This window comes from Barbatula barbatula (assembly GCF_947034865.1).
Source record: "Barbatula barbatula genome assembly, chromosome: 5".
Taxonomy (NCBI): domain Eukaryota; kingdom Metazoa; phylum Chordata; class Actinopteri; order Cypriniformes; family Nemacheilidae; genus Barbatula; species Barbatula barbatula.
This window is the reverse complement of record NC_136769.1, coordinates 9,153,674-9,174,380: the sequence shown is the minus strand read 5'-3', so window position 1 is coordinate 9,174,380 and position 20,707 is coordinate 9,153,674. Positions and strand designations below refer to the sequence as shown.

General features: G+C 37.6%; 2 protein-coding genes across 2 annotated transcripts; both read left to right on the top strand.

Annotated features, from left to right (window-relative positions):
• Window positions 1–8,192: 8,192 nt before the first annotated feature.
• rprml (reprimo-like) lies at window positions 8,193–8,537 on the top strand (the record flags this gene model as incomplete). The annotated part of the gene is made up of 1 exon (XM_079456826.1): window positions 8,193–8,537. One exon carries the CDS (start codon window positions 8,193–8,195, stop codon window positions 8,535–8,537), a length of 345 nt encoding a protein of 114 aa, XP_079312952.1.
• A 2,057-nt stretch (window positions 8,538–10,594) lies between these two features.
• Window positions 10,595–20,406, top strand: itgb3a (integrin beta 3a). The gene is made up of 15 exons (XM_079457324.1): window positions 10,595–10,717; window positions 10,832–10,917; window positions 11,028–11,232; window positions 11,391–11,643; window positions 11,721–11,883; window positions 12,061–12,222; window positions 12,567–12,662; window positions 12,768–12,857; window positions 13,728–13,862; window positions 14,062–14,491; window positions 15,325–15,547; window positions 15,962–16,059; window positions 16,428–16,547; window positions 16,726–16,892; window positions 18,932–20,406. The coding sequence occupies exons 1-15, from the start codon at window positions 10,660–10,662 to the stop codon at window positions 19,001–19,003; spliced, it is 2,358 nt and encodes a 785-aa protein (XP_079313450.1). The 5' UTR covers window positions 10,595–10,659; the 3' UTR covers window positions 19,004–20,406.
• The last annotated feature ends 301 nt before the right edge of the window (window positions 20,407–20,707 follow it).

The window sequence follows — 20,707 nt, the reverse complement described above, 5'->3', positions numbered from 1 at the left end:
TACAGTATTTCATTTACTAGAATTTATGTCCTATTACAGAATCAGGATTTTTTTTACGATTTGGGTTTAGCTTCATTCACTTTACACAGAATACATTTTCTACCTGTAAAAAAACCAATCTATAATTCACAAGCTGCAATAAAGTTGAAGAAACAGGTCTACTCACAACAGTTAAAGTTTTATTTTAAACAGCATCTCATCTCAAAATACTCAGAAAACCCAGGAAAAAAACAACCCAACAATGTATTGAGAACATGACTAAAAAATTAAGGAAAGTTAAAAACAGACAACCCCCTTAATGTTTTGACCAATGCCTATCTACAGGTTGTTGTTAAAACCTCATAGGTCAAAGAGCATAAGGGTCACATGACAATAAACATGATGCAGTATGTCCGAAATGTATTAATACTACTCACATACATACGTACTGTTTTAATGGTAGTCATCAGTACATATACTGTCACAGTATGCAGTTTGGACGCAGCATACGTCACAGAACTAAAATCAAACAGAAACAAAAAACATGTTTGTTCAGTTTGAATGTTGTCGTCAGTAGTTTTTTATTTCATTACTCAGTAGGGTTTTATTCCATTACTTTTAATTATTCTATTTCAGTAGTGTTTTATTTCATTTCATTGACTTTCATTACTTCATTAGCTTTGGCGATGTCATGATTCTGCCTCCATTCGTCTTGTGGTCTAGTCTAGTGGAGGGACAGAGCCACGTGTTTAGTGTAGAGAGTGACATGACATTGTTTGTTTGGACCTGTCATGCACTCTCTCTGGTCTCGTCATTGGCCCCAACCCCTCGTTCCCCCATTGTTATCTTCCCTTGTTAGTCCCTTATATATGCCCCTCTTTGTGTGTTTTCTTTATTCGGATTATTGTTGTTTTCATGCCTTGTCTTGTTCCTGTTTACTGTGCCCTTGATGACCTTGTTCCTTTTAACTGAGCCCTGGTGTGTGGATGTTGTCAAGTGGAGATTGTAATTTTGGTAATCTTTTTTTATGCCCCCTCGCAGGAAGTCTTTCTTTTGAGTCCTTGTTTAGTTTTTCCCCCATCGTGGGTTTTGTTTTGTCTATATATATATTAAATGTATTTTTGTTTAATTTGCCTGTCTGCATCTGGGTCCTCCCTATATGTTTCATGACAGGTGATTTTTCTGATATGTGTTTTTGATTGCCATTTGGTTCTATCAGGGTGTATTCACAGAACGAACCTGAAAGCACAAGAAAAAAACACATTATTTAGCATAATTTATAAGCTGAATTTACATCACAATATTAACATTACTGCTAAATGTATAAATATCAAAATTGACGAACTGTTAATAAATGAAAATTGAAGACAAAATATTTTTTAAATGCAAATAGTTCCTAAATATTTAAGGAAAACCAGACCAAAGTCATAAACTGTTGAGTCAGGGCAGAGATTCAACAGACAGCTGTCAATTTCAATATAATTTAGTAACACTGTGGTGTGAACACTGAAAGGCGTGAGGCCGGTCCTGTTCACCACACACTGCTCCAGTGTTTTAACAGTTGTTTTAAACGTCACCATTTACTCACTTTCTTATCATTTCAAACCTTTATGACTTTCTTCAGTAGAACACAAAAGATGAGATTTTGAAGAATTTTGGTTAAACAAAACCATTGCCCCCTTTGACATTTATTGTATGGACACAAAACTAATGCCAATGTCAATGGGGACGAATAGTTACCAACATTCTTTAAAATATATTATGTGCTCTGCTGAAGACAGTCATAAAGGTTTGAAATGACAAGAGGGTGAGTCAATAATGGCAGATGTTTTCGGGGTGAACTTTCTCTTTAATTTGTGTTCTGAAGATGAATGGAGGTCCTGGTTGTCAAATGACTTGAGGGTGAGTAATTTATGACATCTTATTTTGGGGCGGAGTATCACTTTAATAATGGTTAATTTATGATTACCTCTGAATGAACTCCAGTGTATTGGTGGCCGCTTCCTGGTATGCATATTGAATACATAGTAGCAGCCGAGCCAATAAAGAACGCTTATGCGAATGAAAATCTTTTAGCTCTTTTTATGGCTCTATAATGATTTTTTTTGGCATGAAAAACAGAATATCCTGTAACAGACAACAAGTTTTTAGTAATGGTAAGCAAAAAACATTTTTAGCATTATTGTCACCATAATGAAAAATCTATATTCACATGCTAATATATTATGATAAAATTATTCATGCAAATGCAAAAAATTCAAAAGTTCCTTCTCCAGCGGTACCGGTATGTATGGTGTGTTCCATTTAGTGATTGACCTTCACCGTGCAATTTAATATTAAACTTTTTACAGAACATTTTTCTTTCCAGTTACAGTGCTATAGTAACTTCAACCATGGTATTTAAAAAAGCATTTTGATAAACTTACCAAGTGCAATCCGTTCTGGGGTTGGCGGGCACAGACAGATATCCCTCTACATCTGCTGGAGTTGCATGTGACCTAAAATTACAGCAATTAACAAAAGGCTGAGAGAGATTCATTAAATAAATAATGATGAAAATTTTATCGTACCCAAATGCATGTCATATAAAAACAAAACGACCAGAAAAAGGCTCCACCGAAATGGCACAGTTCTAACAGCAAAATTTAAAAAAACACAAAAGACTTCAACATACAGTTCAAATTGTCTCTAAAGATTGCAGTGGCCCATTTACTTTATCTGTTTAAAACTGCTTATCTAATCTCCAAAAATATCCAAGTGCAGTTCATCACTTGAAGAATAGACAGGTAACTAACAAATTACATTACAGATAGATACAGTACATTGACATTCATGTTAATAACATTATGCGCTTACTATTTGAATGCTTTCACTGACTTTAGGGTGGGGGAGGGGTTCTGGGGGGGAAGGCTGGTAACCACAGCGTAATAATGCTATTTTCACTCAAATTGCACCACTAATTCATGTTTGGTTGTTAACAAGTTAATGCATTTGAAATATCTGAATTTACATAAAATGCAGTAGTAATGCTAGCCTTTGTCGAGTCATTCCTCCGTTGTCCGCCATTTTTCCAACAATTTGAAAAGAAAGAAATCTCCCTTTTCGTTGGTCAGATTTTGTGGGCATTTGCACTACTGTAAATTGATTTACAGTAGAATAGAATATATACTGTGATAGAATCACAGCAAATACTGGTTGCAGATTTAACAGTATTATAGTGTTTAAATAACAGAAATCTGTTACAGTGTACACCTACATTTTAGATGAAGACAGTAAATGACAACCCAAACCAGTACCCCAATTATATATCGTGCAAAGGTAAATCAAATTGACAGTTTTGTAAATGTATTGTTGTATGTGAATCTGTATTTAATGTGATGCCACCCAAATAACCAAGATTATGAGTGCATGCAAGGCCCCAACATTAAAAGTCTTCTCCATCCTATAGTGGTTCTGTAAAAAAATCCATGAAGTTAGATGCTGTTGTAAATATATATTTTCTAAGAAAACAAAATATAAAAGTATCAATAAACAGCCCACTGAACTTGGATAGATGAATATTGCTTCAGTCAGATAAGTATTGAGGTCTAAACTAGTTTATGTGTAATAACAGATGGCAGATCATCACTTGGTGTCAGTGACTTTTTGACACAGACAGCTCTTTCTTTCTCTCTCTCTCCCTCTCTCTCTCTCTTACACACACCCTACGGCATGTGACCAACTATATGGCCATTATCTCTGTTGGTTGCTATGGTAACCCTAACCTGAGGTGGCAGGCTTTAGGTGCTGATGACACTGTGTGTGTGCGTGTACTAGGTATGTTGTTAAAGCTATGGATTATTGATATCATTTGCAGTTTCTATTTTGAAAAATAATGATGTCAGTCTTGCGCCTTCAGAAGGGAACAGCCCACACACTTTGTATGTAAAACCCAACACAAGGAAATACACGGCCATTAATGCCCATGGGCAAGCAGCCCACATGCAGATTTTCTGAACCAATCACCTAAACTGTAAATGTCATGTGACTATACTCCGGAGCTACAAGAAATATGGAAAAACGCTTGTTGCTGATGTCACCATAACAACGTGCACCCAAACCCTTCCTTAATAGTGACTAACATGAATGTGAAAAGCTGCAGAAGTGAAAATACATTTCCATTTCACACTTTTGAGACCCCTACAAAACACTGATGAGATATCTGCTAAAACAAAAAAGTCACGATTCGTATGTTCTTTGTAAAAAGTTCAATAACATCACATAAAAAGTATAGCTTAGATGCACTGTAAGTTGCTTTAGATAAAAACGCCGTCAAATGCATAAATGTACATCTGAATGTCTGTCAATGGAGAGGGATGCTCTTTATTGATCACATGGAGTTTTGACATCTGCCAGCCATGGTGTGGCTAACCAATCCAATTTTGATATTTTTTCCTAGAATTTACCTTTATGCAGCCTCATCTTAAGGGTGATACTGGGTGACCAGTAACGGAAATACATGTATGCAGAGGGTTATTTCATATTCCATCATCTCCCCCTCTCGCATGCTCCTGTTGTGTCCTCTGGAGATGTTTTTGCCTGGTTCTTTCACTTTGTGTTCTGCTGAACTCATATTGCCTTCCATGCTGTCTTCTTCACTTTTACTTGCTAAGAAATCAGGTCCCATGCACTGAAGGAATCTCATTTAGATGCCCCACAGGCTCTTGTGCGTCACTGCTCTAGGTTCATTTGGTACAGTTCCTTCCATTGGCTGGTGAAAGAAGCACAGATTAACTGTAGTGTGTTTAAATTCAAGTATTCTGAGATTACAAGTCATAGATATGGGGTTTTGTTAAAACTCAAATAATCACTGTCACGGCTAAATGTTTTGTTTTAATTCAAATAGATTGACCCTTTTAGTCTTTAACATTTTTCTAGTGTTTTTCTGCCATATGCTGGAGGTTCTTTATAATGTCGCGTTGAATGTTTGTATCTACCAGAAGTATAAAAGATGCTAAGCAGTCAGTTAGAACATCTACGGAAGCCCTGAACTACCATGTAAATAAAAGATCTTGGTAAGGAAAAAATATCTTCAAAGGTTTTTAACCCCTTCAAAAAACTTTTTTTGTTTCTTTCTTTGTCTCCAGAACTCAAAAGATATTGGAAGAAAGATCCGCACAACACTGGCCACCATTGATTGACTTTGCATAGACACCAAACCAGTGTTTAATTTCTCAAAATATTATTTTCTTTTGTGTTTCACAGAAAAAAAGAGACATATGCAGGTTTTAATATACATGAGGGTGAGAAAATGACAGATTCTCGGCATGGGTAAACTATTACTTAAATGGCTTTCAGTCTTGAATTACACTTCTAACATCAACAGTAAATTTGTTTTCAATAATGCAGATTTTCTTCCGAAAGCCTGCTTCAATTGCACCTGTCTGTCAAATTCAAATCTAGCCCTGCTATAATAAGACATTGCAGGGGAAAGGAGACAGTACGAGAAAATCGGAGAACCAATGACTAAAGTGAGACAACATAGGAGAATGTTCTCCATATAAAGTAATCTTTTAGAACCTCTCTATTCAACACACACCTATCTCTAAACCGGAGACAGAACCACTTTTATCGTGAGATCTAAATATTTTCCTTACAATGGAGGTTTGGAGAAATAATGAGTTTAAAAAATGCTTGAGTGGTGCAGGGCCTGATTAGATCAATGCCAAAGAAACCACAGATACCAGTGGACCCAACAATAATCACCCCATCCTTTCTCTCTTTTCACTCCCCTTCTCTGGCCTGTTGCTTAGTTACTGCCTTGTGTGCTGGAATTGTGGAGTTGTGTTTGAGAGGCACAGGGATAAGCCACCGTGCAGGCGTGATCGCTTCCATTGTGTGGGCATTTAAGTTCTCTTGACAATACTTCCTGAATGATATCTAATACTCACCTGTGACACCACTTTCATTCATAGACATTGTGCTTAGAGATGCTGAGAAGATTGTTTGAGCTCCAGAGCTGATCTGGGGTCAGCGTCGGCTAATAACACATAATGCATGTTTGGATTGAGCGCCGCTGAACAACCTGATCTTTGACCAGATGAAGTGAGCGTGTGTGACGTGTGCTCCCAGCAGATGGCTGGAGGGAGACAAGAAAGAATGTGCTCGTGTGTGCTGGTGTGTGGGGGTCCCGGTAAACCCTACAGTATGGGGACAAAATGTCCCCACAAAGTTGTTTTTGACTTTGTGGGAACATTTCTGGTCCCAATGGATAAACCACCTATGAATCAAACTACATGATGTTTATTTATGTAATCGTTTATTAAGACGGTAGAGCACACACATGTACATACTTCTTTTCACTTCGAGAGTATGATTGTTGAATAAATGGTGAAAGTGAAAGTTACTGTCATTACTGACTCACAACATAAACTCACTGAAATAGATGTGAGAGAAAACACAGCATCAAACTGTGAGACCTCTCTGTGTCTTTTGGTTAGTGCTTGAATGCTAATACACCTCACCGGGCGATCTCAGAAAAGTGCCGCTAGACTATGTGAAAGAAAATGAGGAAGGGAGAATGGGTTTGAACCCTCCACAGAAACGAGACACTTCTAAGTATGTGCCAAGGGAAGGTTAAGCATTTGTGTTCTTCCTGTTTTCCTCAGTCCCTGAGTTGAATCAAAATAAGTACATTGAAAGAACAACTTGAGAATAGTGCGTCTTTTTTAACTCAAAGTATTTGTTTGTGACCGTGTCTGGGTATGCATGCGTGTGAGGCTGTGGTTGACATGCCAAATTTTACGTCGCTGGCTTTTTGAATGATTAAAGTTAACCACTAGTTGTTGAGTCTACGTGTATTACGAAAAGGCAGTGAAGCCTATTGGTTGCTAGGGGACACATCTAAAATGTTGTTGCTAGGCTGCCAATTCCCTCAGTAAAGTGGAAACATCTCCCCACTTTTCTGACCATGCACTCTTCAACCCTCTCCCTCCATCAAATCTTCAGGTTTTCCAACAAAGACAACCATCTGTCTTTATGCATCAAGGTTGCCTGTTGCCCATGGGCACTGCGAGCCATCAATATGTTCAGCCACAGTTCGATATATATAAATATTACAGCACTTGTTAATTGTGTTACCTCAACGTGTTTTCTCAAACCAAAAAGATAAATGTTTGTTCTGTATAGACTGCAGAAGAATGCACAAAGTGAACATGTGTGACGTCCCCTGAAGCCGTGTGGAAGATAAGGAGACTTTTAAGCTTCTGTGCATGCTTTTTAATCCGCATTATATAGAAGCTGTTTTAAATAGTTGCAAACAATAATCTATAGTGGTGAAGGAATTCATGTCTGTCACTTTTAATAAACATTTTTTTATTTTAAAAGCACATAGGTTCTCCTGCTCAAAAGTGAAACAATCATGTAAATCTGTTATCACATTTCTCTCGAAATTCTGTTTGGAAAATAGAAAAGTTTAATCGACACGTTTTTCGTTTCTTAAATTATCTCGGTCTTATCTCTCCCACGGTTTTCTGTCAGTGTGACATTTGCCAGCCGCAGCGCGCGCGCATACGCCCGCCCGCGCGCTCTCAACAAACTCGCCTGGCAGCATCTCTCGCGCTGTCTTCACTTTCTCAAATGATTGTCACAGTTTCTATGAGAAATCTGTATACCGTTTGAATTCAATCCAACGCACTTCGGTTTCATCATTACAGTCCAATTTGGCTTTCTCTACAGTTGGGAAGCACGTGTTAATATGTTTCCAAAAGTACGTTATTTTATATATTAACGATCGTTATGTCATGTGGGTTGCTGCCCGTTTTTGACCAATGTTACAAATCCCCTTTGGGCTGAGCATCTTCCAGCGCACAGAGAACGGTCTCCCAGGCGACGTTTGAGGCTGATCGCTCTCTCGTGGCCACCCCCACTCCTTCCACATGGACCACACACAACACGAAACCTGCGCACGGGTCTCAGCTCAGTTGCATTGGCTTTGCTGCACCGATACACGTTACTTACTATCAGTCTGGTGCGAGAAAACGTAACGTAAAACGGAGCACTTTTTGCACCAAACTGCTTGCGCATTGATGGTGTGAACCGTCACAAATGACTTTAGAAGAGACTTTTTCTCCTCATGAAACTTGGCCGATTCAACAGGCAGCTGCACAAAGTCAGTCGATGCCATCAGAGGCTTGATTTAGTGCCGTATTAGTGTTTTTGCGACCCCGCTCAAGATGAACGGAACGTTCTTCAACAACACAGCTTTTACGCGTGGTGCTCTGCTCAACCGCAGCCAAGAGCTCGCGGGGACGCTGGTGGACTGCTGCGCACGCAACGGGAGCGAAGTGACCGCAAACGACGGCGGCGGGGCTTTAGTTCTCGCGCAAGACGAGCGCAAGCTGTTCGTGACGCGCGTGGTGCAGATCGCCGTGCTGTGCGTACTTTCGCTCACCGTCATGTTCGGGATCTTCTTTCTGGGTTGCAACCTCATGATCAAGTCAGAAAGTATGATTAACTTTCTGGTCAAGGACCGGAGACCATCCAAAGACGTCGAGGCAGTAATGATCGGACTGAGTTAGACACTGGTGTCACTTGTAATCGGGCTGCCGGACCGAATTGCACCAGTGACCACGATTGTTCTCAGATTGTGTGGAGATATGCAACTTCTACGGTTTTTGTGTTCCGCTAAAAGAAGACGCGAATGAACCGTTTAAAGCGAAGATGACAGAGTGCACGTTTACCCAACCAGAATGTATTCTTTGTTCATGTTTACGTAGCTCTTTGCATTTTAGATATTGATGTGATGTGTTGACACGTTTTTGCCTCAGAAAAAAAACGTGTAATTCTTTGTATTTTGTTCGTAAGACAATCACTTTAAGAGCATGTTTTGTGAACGGTAACTTTTGCATTTTGGCATCGCAGCTGTTTTGATCTTAAAATGTCCAAATGTATTTTTCTTCGACCGAGAGCACGCGAAAGGAGAAGCGCGCGTCTGGTGGGGAAACTTGCACGTTTATTTTCCCTGCTCGCACCTGCGGACGTCTCTCCTCTCGGCATGCGCGATGCTCGGTGTGTCTTGCACTTTCTAAATAAGACCTCTGCTGCATGCTGTATTTTGTAAACAATATTGAAACTTGAAGTAATGCAAGCATGCTTTGAATAAAGATGTCTTTGAAACTCTTTTTGAAAGCATTTATTTTGTACTCCTTGGTCAGACATGTTGTAACTGTAAGAACACGCGTTGCATCTTTAGATTTTGCAGTTTAGAATGCTGTACATTTTAATATATTAATATTTATAGAGTATTACCCAAAAATAGTTGTTATATTAATAGGCGATAAGTTAATATAGGCCTGTGGTACTTTCAAATCTATAGCTACCCAAGCCAAGTACAGATGTTGAAATGAAGGTTGAAATGTTTGATCTGTTTTGCTCTGGTAAGTGAATATGCTTTTGGATCGTGCAAAAAGATGAGAAAAGTACAACGTACAACACGTACAAAATGATTGAAACTTTTGCCATAAACATTTATTGAATCCAGGCACAATCTAAAAAAGATGCTAGCACTAAAAGTGGTTCTTTGCTCGTAATCATCGGTTAACACTTTTAGTGCTATAGCACCATTTTGTTAGAGTGCAGTTTCTTCTTTACACCTCTTAACATTATCGTATCATTTATTTGTCTTATGATTGGCACATCAAAGAGAAAGAACCAAAATAAAAAGTGTACAAAGGCTTCTTAGACATAGACAGCACTTATCCAGAGAAAAACTCAACTGTGTATTTCCTCCAGTCCCACAGGTCTTTTAATGGACTGTAAAATGAAGACGAGGGAAGTTGTGAGTGGAGAGAAGATTGTGAGACAGACATATACATTGACTGGGCTAACATTTAGACAAGATTTATAAAATATTTAATTAAAGTAATTAATCTGTCAACCTTGCATGTGTCACTGCTGGATGGTTATATAAAGAATTATGGGTAAAACCTTTTTCATTTTTTCGTACGTTTTTTCCAATTTAGTACTTTTGTATTTGCCCATTTCTATCAGTTTCATAGTTGTATTACTTTGTCCGTTCCTGCTTTAACATTTATAAATGTATAAAAATAAGACATGCATAATATAAAATATATTATTTATACATATTTATATTTCTTCTCTTCAGAAGTATAAGCTTCTGATGTGCTTGTGTAATGCAAACATATTACCACTAGATGGTGTTAAACACATTGTTCAGTGTTGTGCTGTGGTGTTTATACAATTATAAATACTAGGCAGTTAATGATAAACAAATATGCGCCTTCAACTTAATATACAATAAAATAAACACTTAGAAAACACATCAAACCACAGGGATAACAGGACCTTCAGCTGAAATGGGATAACTTCTATAAAACTGCAAAGATAAGCCTATTTCAAAAAAATTCAGTTTTTAAATGAAGTGTTTACTGTTAAAAAAAATGTACGGGACCCAAACCTTCATTTAGTATTGTTAAGTTTCATTCTAAAGCCACACTTTTCAGAAACACACACGAGATTGCAAAGTGCTAAAAAAGCATTGTGTCATCTGTTGTAACATGTCTCGGAATGATGGTTTCCACTCCTACTTTGAACATACATAACCTTAGGCAGAGTGGAGGTAGAAAACTACCACAAAAGGAGGCTGTTAGTTCTTTGGCCCGTAGCTTTGGATTTGTTAAAATGAGAGTTACTTTGATGCAAGTTTGGATATCTGTAGCACTAGTTTCCACGGCTGTGGGTAAGTTGGTCTTTTGATATTCTCTGTGCAATGCAATTCATGAGAACTGTTAACATTTGCACCGTTAACCAAAATATTGATGAATTAGTGTAAGATTTCTGGTCATGTTTCCAGGCTCTAACATTTGCACTTCTAGAGGAGTGAGTACCTGTAAAGAATGTCTGTCTATCCATCCTACATGTGCCTGGTGTTCTCAGGAGGTAACAAATACCCACATACACTAACAAATAAAACAAAAAATGTGCATAGACATAAATGTCCATGAAAGAGCTCATTGAATCATCTCACTGTCTCACAATGTGTGTGTCAGACCTTTGGAAAGGGGGTTTCCAGTTTGTCCCGTTGTGATCTGAAGGCAAATCTCATTCAGTCTGGTTGTGGTGTTAAGTTTATTGAGTTTCCAGTTAGTAGCATAAAGATACTAAAGGACCTCGCCTTAAGTGACAGGGCAGGGGGCTCCGCGAGCAACATCGTGCAGATGCAACCACAAAAAATACATCTGACACTCAGGCCAGGTCTGTGCTTCACATACTTTATACTTTATATATATTAATATTTCCCAATTCCCAATCATTTATTTTTAATGAAAATTGTGCTACTTGTGTAACTATCCACTTTGATTAGTATATTAGATTTATATTTCTTTCCATATTCTATTCCACCTTTATTTAAGGCGATTCAAAGCATTTCACCGTCAATGTAAAGCAAGTAGCCGATTACCCCGTTGACCTCTACTACCTGATGGATATGACCAGCACCATGAAAGATGACCTGCAGAAGCTTTTTGTTCTGGGCAATGAACTGCCTCGTTCTTTAGGCAGGGTCACCAGTAATCTACGCATGGGGTTTGGAGCTTTTGTAGACAAACCTCTCTCGCCTTATATGTTCATTTACCCTGAAAAAATCATCAGCAACCCTTGCTACAAGTAAGCCACAGTTGTGATAATTTCACCTTTGCTTGTAGCAGACCATATGAGATCCTGATGTGTTTCTGTTGATATAGGAGTCGTGAAACCTGCCCCCCGCAATTTGGCTATCACAATGTGCTGTCTCTGACGGAACAGGTAGAACGATTCACAGAGGAAGTGAATAAACAGAAAGTGTCCAGAAATAGAGATGCTCCAGAAGGAGGATTTGATGCTATACTGCAAGCAGTTGTATGCAAGGTGACACACACACACACACACACACACATTGAACAAATTAAACAAAAAATAAAACAGCAGGTTTAAACAAGGTTTTATACACAGGTGTCAACTCTCACATACTTAGCATGAGGCTATCAAAAATGTCCATTGGAAATACATCAGAATAGCATATAATCATCACTCTTTTTCATCCAGGATCAAATTGGTTGGAGGCCTGATGCCTCTCATTTGCTGGTCTTCGCTAGTGATGATAGGAGTCATTTGGCTCTGGACGCCCGACTCGCTGGAATTGTCCAGCCTCATGATGGAAAATGCTATATCAACAAAAACAATGAATATGACATGTCTACTATACTGGTCAGTCTACAGAATACATCCAATATACAAACTATAAAAAATCTAAGAGCGAGCTTATTTATATATATATATATATATATATATATATATATATATATAATGAGATAACTCTCTTTAAAAAAAATCAAAAATAATGTTTTTATAGTGTTCTATTGTGTTAGTTAGGTGTTTTTTTTTCTGCAGTTTGGTTGATATTCACTGATATGCACATGTTATGTTAAAACTAGTTATCTCAGTTATCTACATTTATCCAAAGGTCTTCATATATATATATATATATATATACAGTATATATATTGATATATATTGAAATACATTTATATTTAAAAGTGTGTGTTTTGTAGGACTATCCTTCACTTGGTCTAATCACAGACAAGATAACTGAGAATAATGTCAACCTCATCTTCGCTGTAACCAGTAATATTGTGTCACTGTATCATGTAAGTTTATACAATTTTATCAAACACATACAACTCACTTGCATATACGACATACACACAGACTATGAATACAACGTTTTGTTATATCTTTTTGCGTTTTTACAGAATTACAGTGAGCTGATTCCTGGTTCTGCAGTGGGAACACTCTCTAGAAATTCAGAAAATGTTGTTCAACTTATTCTGGATGCTTATGCAGTAAGTTAGTAGTTATATATTCTAAAATAATGGTTCTGTTTTTAGCTTGTCGCTGTTTTCTGTGCTTTTAATCTGTGAACACAATGGCTGTTTAAATCTTATGTCAAATGGATGGTTCCAAGATATTTTGAAGAACGATGGTTACCAAACAACACTGGCCCCCATTGACTTCCCTTCATGAGTTTGCCTAGGCAGATAATAACGATAGAGTAAGGGTAGAAAATTGTATGTTTATTTGCCGTGCTGTCTGGGAGTGGGCTCCGAGTTTCATACCGAAACCCGGAGAACTCCCCCCCCCCCCGCATGCAAAAAATGACTTTCTTACTTAGTCTTATTTTCTTGTTTCCCAGTAAAAAAAAAGTCTAGACTAAAAATAAAGACTTATTTTCTAAGGTCAGTTTGCCAGTCAAGAAAATACTTCTTGATTCAAGAAGGATTAGACTTTTTACTGGGCAACAAGAAAGTAATTTTTTGCATTGTGTCCAGGGTGAGTTCACCGAGCTTTTCACCGGCCTGAACCCAGAGCGCACTCCCTGTGTTCCTGCGGGAGAAGTGGGCTCAGGGAGGGGAGCTGATAGGGTAGATGCAGTGATTTTTTATAGCGGATCAGCCGAGCCGATAATCTGCTTCTCCCAAACATTGTTAATTGAACATCATTTGTATATACGCAAAAATATTGATCAAAATATTTTCTTTTGTGTTGACATAATTTTAGTTTTCAGGTGAACTATGCCATTTATTTAGTTTAGTTGAGAATAGGTTTAACTTGTTTTAAAAAGAAAACATAAAGATAATGTAACTTTTTATACTGAAGTGTTCAGGTATCATTCTGTGATTCAGATATCATTCTATAGTCATTGGTTTTTGTAGAGGATCAGGTCCAAGATTGAGCTGGAACTTTTGGATGTTCCGAAAGAGTTATCGCTGTTCATCAACGCAACCTGTCTGGATGGAGAGGTCATTGCTGGTGTCCGAACCTGTGCCGGAGTCAAAATTGGGGATAAGGTATGCTAACCTGATGCTTTACTCATTTGATAATTTAGTAACTAAATTATCTTCTAAACGTTATACAACTTCATAATTCATAAACATTGAACTAACTGAACTAGTCTGCCATCAGACAGTAAAGGAGGTCCAAATATTCTCCATGATCACTTCGAACACACTTTGTAGTTCATGATGTGTATTCGCTTGTCTCATTTAGGTCTCATTCAGCATAGAAGCGAAACTTCACGGCTGTCCCAAAGAGAAGAACCGAACCTTCTTTGTAAAGACAACGGGCTTCAAAGATACTCTTGAGGTCACTGTTGAATTTGAGTGCGACTGCACATGTCAGCAGTTCTCTGAACCCGCGAGCTCCTTCTGTCACCATGGCAACGGAACCCTAGAGTGTGGCATGTGTCTGTGCGATCCGGGCCGACTGGGCTCCCGATGCGAGTGTTCCGAGGGCGAATATAAGCCCACCCAGCAAGACAGGTGTAGCCCTAACCCAGAGACACCGGCCTGTAACGGGCGGGGAGACTGCGTGTGTGGCCAATGTGCCTGTCGCTCGAGTGATTTCGGGAAGGTTTGGGGCCCATACTGTGAATGTGACGATTTTGGCTGTCTTCGTTCTAAGGGAAAGTTGTGTTCAGGTAAGGATGGGAATTCTTGAAATACAGAGCTCAATGTGATTATAGGTGTTAATGGCATGTTTGGGACGATTATACGTTGCGTCTTTTACCCAATGATCTCACTCTTATCTCACCCATATGTTTCACCACATTAGGTTATGTCATCCACTGCCCAGCCAAACAGATATGCTGGATTTATGCTAGATTTGTAGATTTAGTAGGGGAGACAAAGATGTTAGCTCTAAATTTGTGTCAATCACATACAAGTATTTTATCATGTTTTATTTAAAATATTTATTTTGTTGGTTAAACATTAACATGAATGCACAGAGCTGCTATTTTATTTAGTTTGCCCCTTGGGTTAAAGAAGAAAGATATTTGTAAGAATGTCAGTAACCTAACACATCTTGGCCGCCCTTAACTAGGAACATTTTCTTTGTCATTTTCTTTGTTCTCTCGATCAAACAAGAAGATATTTTGAAGAATGTAGGGAAGCAAACCCTTCTGTGGCACTTTTGACTATCATTGTAATTTTGGTAGTCAATGGTGGCCAATAGGGCGTTGTAGAGTAGAAAATGTGATTATAACGCTTCACAGTGCAGTGTAATGTAGTTTAATTGTTTAACAAAGTAAAAACACTGATAAAGTACAGATAAATAGAGTAAAATACTTCACTACTGTCCACCTCTGGGATTCTTTCTAAGGTCATGTGTGAGTAACGTAGGCTTTAATAATTAAAATTTTTGGATGCACTCTTCCCTTAAAATTCTTGATAAAAAATCTTTACAATCACTTTCACAGATGTCCAGATGATCTTCCTATGTCTGTTAATCCACATGTGTTGTCTCTGTTAGGTAATGGCGAGTGCAACTGTGGGTCCTGTCAGTGTAACTCAGGGTGGTCTGGCGAGATCTGTGACTGTTCGACCCGCACCGACACCTGTATAGGGAGTGGAGGGTTGCTCTGCAGTGGTCGGGGCCACTGCTCGTGTGGTATCTGTGAGTGCACCCAACCAGGAGCTTATGGCTTAACCTGTGAGAAGTGCCCCACCTGCCCAGATGCCTGTACTATCAAAAAGTTAGTTTTGCAAGTTTATACTTCAGTTTGTTTGGGTTTTTTATATTTAGGTGAGGGTGATATCTGTAGGATCTGTTATTGATTAAAAAATGATCATTGGAACGGCTTTATAGTTCTGGAGAGTTTATTTATCTTTCTTTAAATACATCTTGTAACATGTTTTTTCCTACAAAATAATTTAAGGAAATAATGATGATACAAATGAAATAATTTGATCATGGAATAATTTAATAAGCAATGTGTGAGTCTCTTTTGAAATATCAGATTTTTTCTGAAACGTAAGGGGGGTAAATATCAGTTTACTAAGGCAAAAATCGGAGAAACAAGAGACTTTTAATGAAAAATTGTAAGATAGAAAAATATTTGCAGGTGTTCATACAAGTGTATGTTGTTTGTCTATGTGTGTAACTGCAGGGAGTGTGTGGAGTGTAAACACTACAAGAGAGGAGATCTGTTTGAGAAGAACTGCAATAACATCTGCAGAGATGAGATTGTGCCAGTGGATGAGCTGGGTAATCTCTTCTCCAGACCAGAATATTTATAACCTACACTGCCAACATCAAACCAATCCCCATCATATATCTGTAACATATTCTCAAATGGCACATTTGAAGGAACAGTAAACAAATAGGCTTATTTGTGTGTTCTTCCTATCACTACTCTTCTTTTCACTTTCTTTCTTCTTACTCCCTGTTGTCTTCATCTAACTCTTCATGTTTGTTCAAATCAAGAAAGCCATCCTAAAGTGAGCTAGAAGTGACCTAGAGTGTTTTCACATGTGAACATAACGATCAATAAATGAGTGTGGCATTTTGGATGGTTGTGTTTTCTCAATGAAACACAAGTTTTGTTTACCTTCTGATTCATCTGTTTTATCCAGTCTTTCGTGAGAAGAATTCAGTGAACTGCAGCTACAAAGATGAGGATGACTGTGTGCAGAATTTCCAGTATTATGAAGATGCCAGCGGAAAGTCCTTCCTGTATCTTGTGAGAGAAGCAGGTCAGGCATTGGCAGAGAGAGAGACACTGTTACATGTAACATGTTGCGGCATGTTGTGAAACATTCTCCACACAAGATTCACTCACACAACTAAACTAAATCAAAGAAGTAGTCATATACATTTTAAAAACAAATAATTATTGTCATTCTTTTTGTTGTTCCTGTTATGTTTTTACAGAGTGTCCGAAGGGTCCTGATGTCCTGGTAGTTGTTCTGTCTGTAGTTGGTGCTATTCTGTTGCTTGGACTGGCTGCTCTCTTGGTGTGGAAGCTCCTGATCACTGTTCATGACCACCGAGAGTTTGCTAAATTTGAGGAGGAGAAAGCCAAGGCTAAGTGGGAAGCGGTAAGTTGACCCCACTTACATATACTTCACTTCCTTTTCTCTTCACACACACAACCATAAAACATTTTCACAACTTTAAAAACGTAGTTCTTTTAATTGTGGTTTTGCATAGTAACTATACACAAAAAATGAAATATTTAGCAATATACAGTAATATATGTGCACAATCAGTTTATATTTCAAAAAATTGTATTTTATGTTGGGATGAATATTAAAAGACAAAACAAATCAAACAAAAAGTTAGAATGGGCGTGTCTAATCTAGAGAACTGTGGTTGGAGTTTTGCAACATGTTTGTTTTAACATTTAAACCCGAGTGTAAAGCAGATGATGTGTTCAAAGTTTTGCAAACTCAGTCTGAATATTAGTCATGTACGGGATTATTTTCAGTAATGCCAGGTTTATTGTGTAATCCAATTTTGTAACTCAAAATGTTTTTTCAGAAACTGTGTAAGACAGCATGCACAGTCTAGCCGTGTTTAAGCTTATAGGCTGACCCAATCGCTGATAGAGGTACCAGAACATTTTTAGGTGTGGCGGGATATTGCAAAAGACTTATCAACATAAACACAGCGTCATAGTTTTTTTGGACACTTCATAAAAAAGAATTGTTAACTAAGATACTAAGGTACTCAATATTCCACTGAGCTTAGACAATTTTACAATAGTCCAACGTTTAAAATGTTTAATTTGATCTTTAATAAATAGGCTACTATTTTTCTTTTCACTTTTTCTTCAAATGTTGATAGCTCTTCTTGTGACGATCAAATATTACACATTTAAACCCATACAGTGATCTCATTTCTTATCATTTGATGAACATTACAACAATGTTCTGCGTGTTCAAAATTGGAGAGAGGCCAGTTAAGAAAATGTTGAAATTTATTGATCAGAAGTCTCAAACAATACAGCTGCTGGGTGGGTACCTCAGATACAAAATCTCAGACAAAGGACCGACCACGAAAAACAGTTTCACAGCTTTTTATAATATTTCATTTAAACCACAATAAAAATCACAATAAAAATCCTTTACATTCAACGCAGTCTTGACACCAAGTGGACAATGGGAAGTAGCCTACAGATAATGGCTGGGCCACACATACTCCGTCTGCAGTATGTATGCAGAGCAACGCGTATGCAGGACAGATCCGTCATGTGCCATTGAGCTTCCACACATACTACGTTTGTAGCGCGCTAGCGGTCCGCGTCTGTGTGATTCAGTCAACAATGGGTATTTCCGATATATGATTGATCGAAAGTTTTTATATATAAGTATATAAAACGTGCTATATTCATCATTGTGATTCTTCTGTGTAGTGCGAGTGGTTGATAGATAGATATATTTAACACCGTCAACTTCCATGGTGTATCCAGATTAAGAAACATGACTTTGAATTAAGTTTAGGACAACACAGAAATAAAAGTCAATTAGGTATTTCTCTACATCAATAATTAGCCGCGTGTTATCCATCACAGTGCTGTCTTGTACTTTCTGGACCACCTGCTTGTCATTATCTGCAGAGAAGCCCCTTCCTCTCTCAATATAAACACTGTAGAATATTTGTACTACACGACATTTTAATCGGATTTTATTGTTTAATTAAACAAATTACATGTATATAAATAAGCAGTATGCTTTATTTGTGGTAAAATAACTGCATTTCTCAATTCGTGTTCATTTTGAGCATGTGTGCTATCACTTTAAAACAGGCCGTGCTGTACGGATGGACCGCACCGCATCCGCGTGCTGTGTGAATGATCTAATCCGTTAGAATGCTTGTGGAAAAGCCAGTATGCTTTGCATCATGTTTCTTGAATGCTGGTTAAACTGATTTTTGCAGCACAGTTAAAGTTTTTTTAAACAGCTAAGACACAAAACATACAAAACTGCATGCGAAACACATCTCTTGCGAAAGTATATGCTTCATTAAAAATTAATTGAACTCCTACAAATTTTGAAAACATAGAACATTGAATTTTACTCACAGGTTTCACTTTTAGTGTCTACGCAATAATGAAGATCACTCTTCTCTTTTATAGGGTAATAATCCACTCTACAAAGGAGCCACCAGCACCTTCCAAAATGTGGCATATAGTGGCAATAAGGAATGACATCACATCTCAAAGTTAATCTCAGAATGATCTCTCAATTCATCACATCATTACATCTCCAAATGGATTGAGTGGTTTTAATGGATTTATAAAATTGAACTGAAGCATTTTAAATTAATAATTCACTGGTCAAAAGTCAATCATTTTACTCATGACATTTCACACACTGTATACAGTATGCACCCCCTACAAATATTCTTCCCTATTTACCCCCTTCCCGTGCCTTTATTTCATATGTTGCTTAGAAACAGTTTAAGATTAACTTTATAATACATTCAGAAAAAACACGACCAACTGAAATTAGTCAACACCATTGGAACGTGTGTCAGGCAATCAGATTCATCAATAATCCAGTGTAACACACTCGCTTGTTCCTAGAGTTTTATTTAACTCTCCTGCAGTTGTTGCCATAGTGATTATGGATGAGGTTCACTCTGTTGTAATCTGTTGTGCTTTATTTTAACTGTGATGATAAAAATATATCACACATGTTAGATTCATGCCATAGATATATGTGTTAAAGTATTGTTGTCTTTTCATTTTAATTTCTGTGTATCATATGATATGAACGCTGTTGTGGAAATGGTGTGGCTGAAATGCTGTTTTCTTGTTATTCATTCCAGCACTATTTTTTTGTTTTGCACTTTACATCAATTTTAATAGGACTTTTAAACTTACATCATTAAGTTGTTAAGGATGATGCTTAAAAGTGCCTTACTGCCCAATGCTCCACATCTCCACACCCGTGCATTTTCAAAGGTAAAACTGTATTACATTTCATAACGATGCTAACAAGATAAAGAGAAAAACAGGAAGAGCTTATTGGTTTAAGAATAAGGTGTAAGGATTTAATAAAGTACTAGTCAAAAGGTGAGACTGTAATGAAAAAAATCATCTGAATGTTTGGGAATACAGTAAAGGAAGCAACTAAGGAGTTCTGCAGGGGTTCTGGCTATCAGTGACCTCGATGTAGCTGCGGGCAACGATACACACACTATATCTCTGCTCAAATCTGGCTCCAGAGAGGTGGTGAGAAAAGCATTTAAAAATAAAACAAACGACATCTTGTGAAGCTCAAACCAAAAACTCTACTGATTTATTTGTGTGCTTTTTCTGCATCGAGCTTTTTGTGCTGCAGTACTTTAATCATAACTCATTGTCATAACAGTTATGTGACTGGTTTTATGTGTTACATATGGTTATGTTTTGAATTTAATTACATTGAATTGTTTACATGTTTGCTTAATTTAACTGTTTTACGTTGAATCTGTGATTGATGATCGTGCACTTCACAATGACCATATCATGGTAATGAACTTTCATTTAACTTTCCAATTTTAAATTCAATATTGCCTTTTTCATGTTTTATGATGTACAATAAATCCACATTTCTTCACATGCACATCCCATGCATCTAACTTTTATGCAAGTTTATAGAAAGTTATGCAATATTCTTATTTTTATTATTATGCAATCGTAATAGAATATACATAGCCAATTCAGACACTATATTCCACCTTGAATTAATTGAAAAAAGAGAGATCTCTTAGGAGGCACATATTCACAAAATCACAAAAAGTAAAAGTGAGGTAAAGATTCCATTGAGGAGCCAATGAACCAGGTAAGAAAAGTGCAGCAGAGAGCAGGGAAGGCAGTGAAAGGTTATGTGACAAGAAGTGGTCAAATGTTATTCTGAGTCTCTCT

Excerpts from the sequence above, each read along its gene's own strand:
- itgb3a (XM_079457324.1), top strand. The coding sequence starts at position 10,660 with ATGAGAGTTACTTTGATGCAAGTTTGGATATCTGTAGCACTAGTTTCC. Across the intron at positions 11,644-11,720 it reads ATCAGCAACCCTTGCTACAA|GAGTCGTGAAACCTGCCCCC; the intron begins GTAAGCCACAGT and ends CTGTTGATATAG. Across the intron at positions 11,884-12,060 it reads TGCAAGCAGTTGTATGCAAG|GATCAAATTGGTTGGAGGCC; the intron begins GTGACACACACA and ends TTTTTCATCCAG.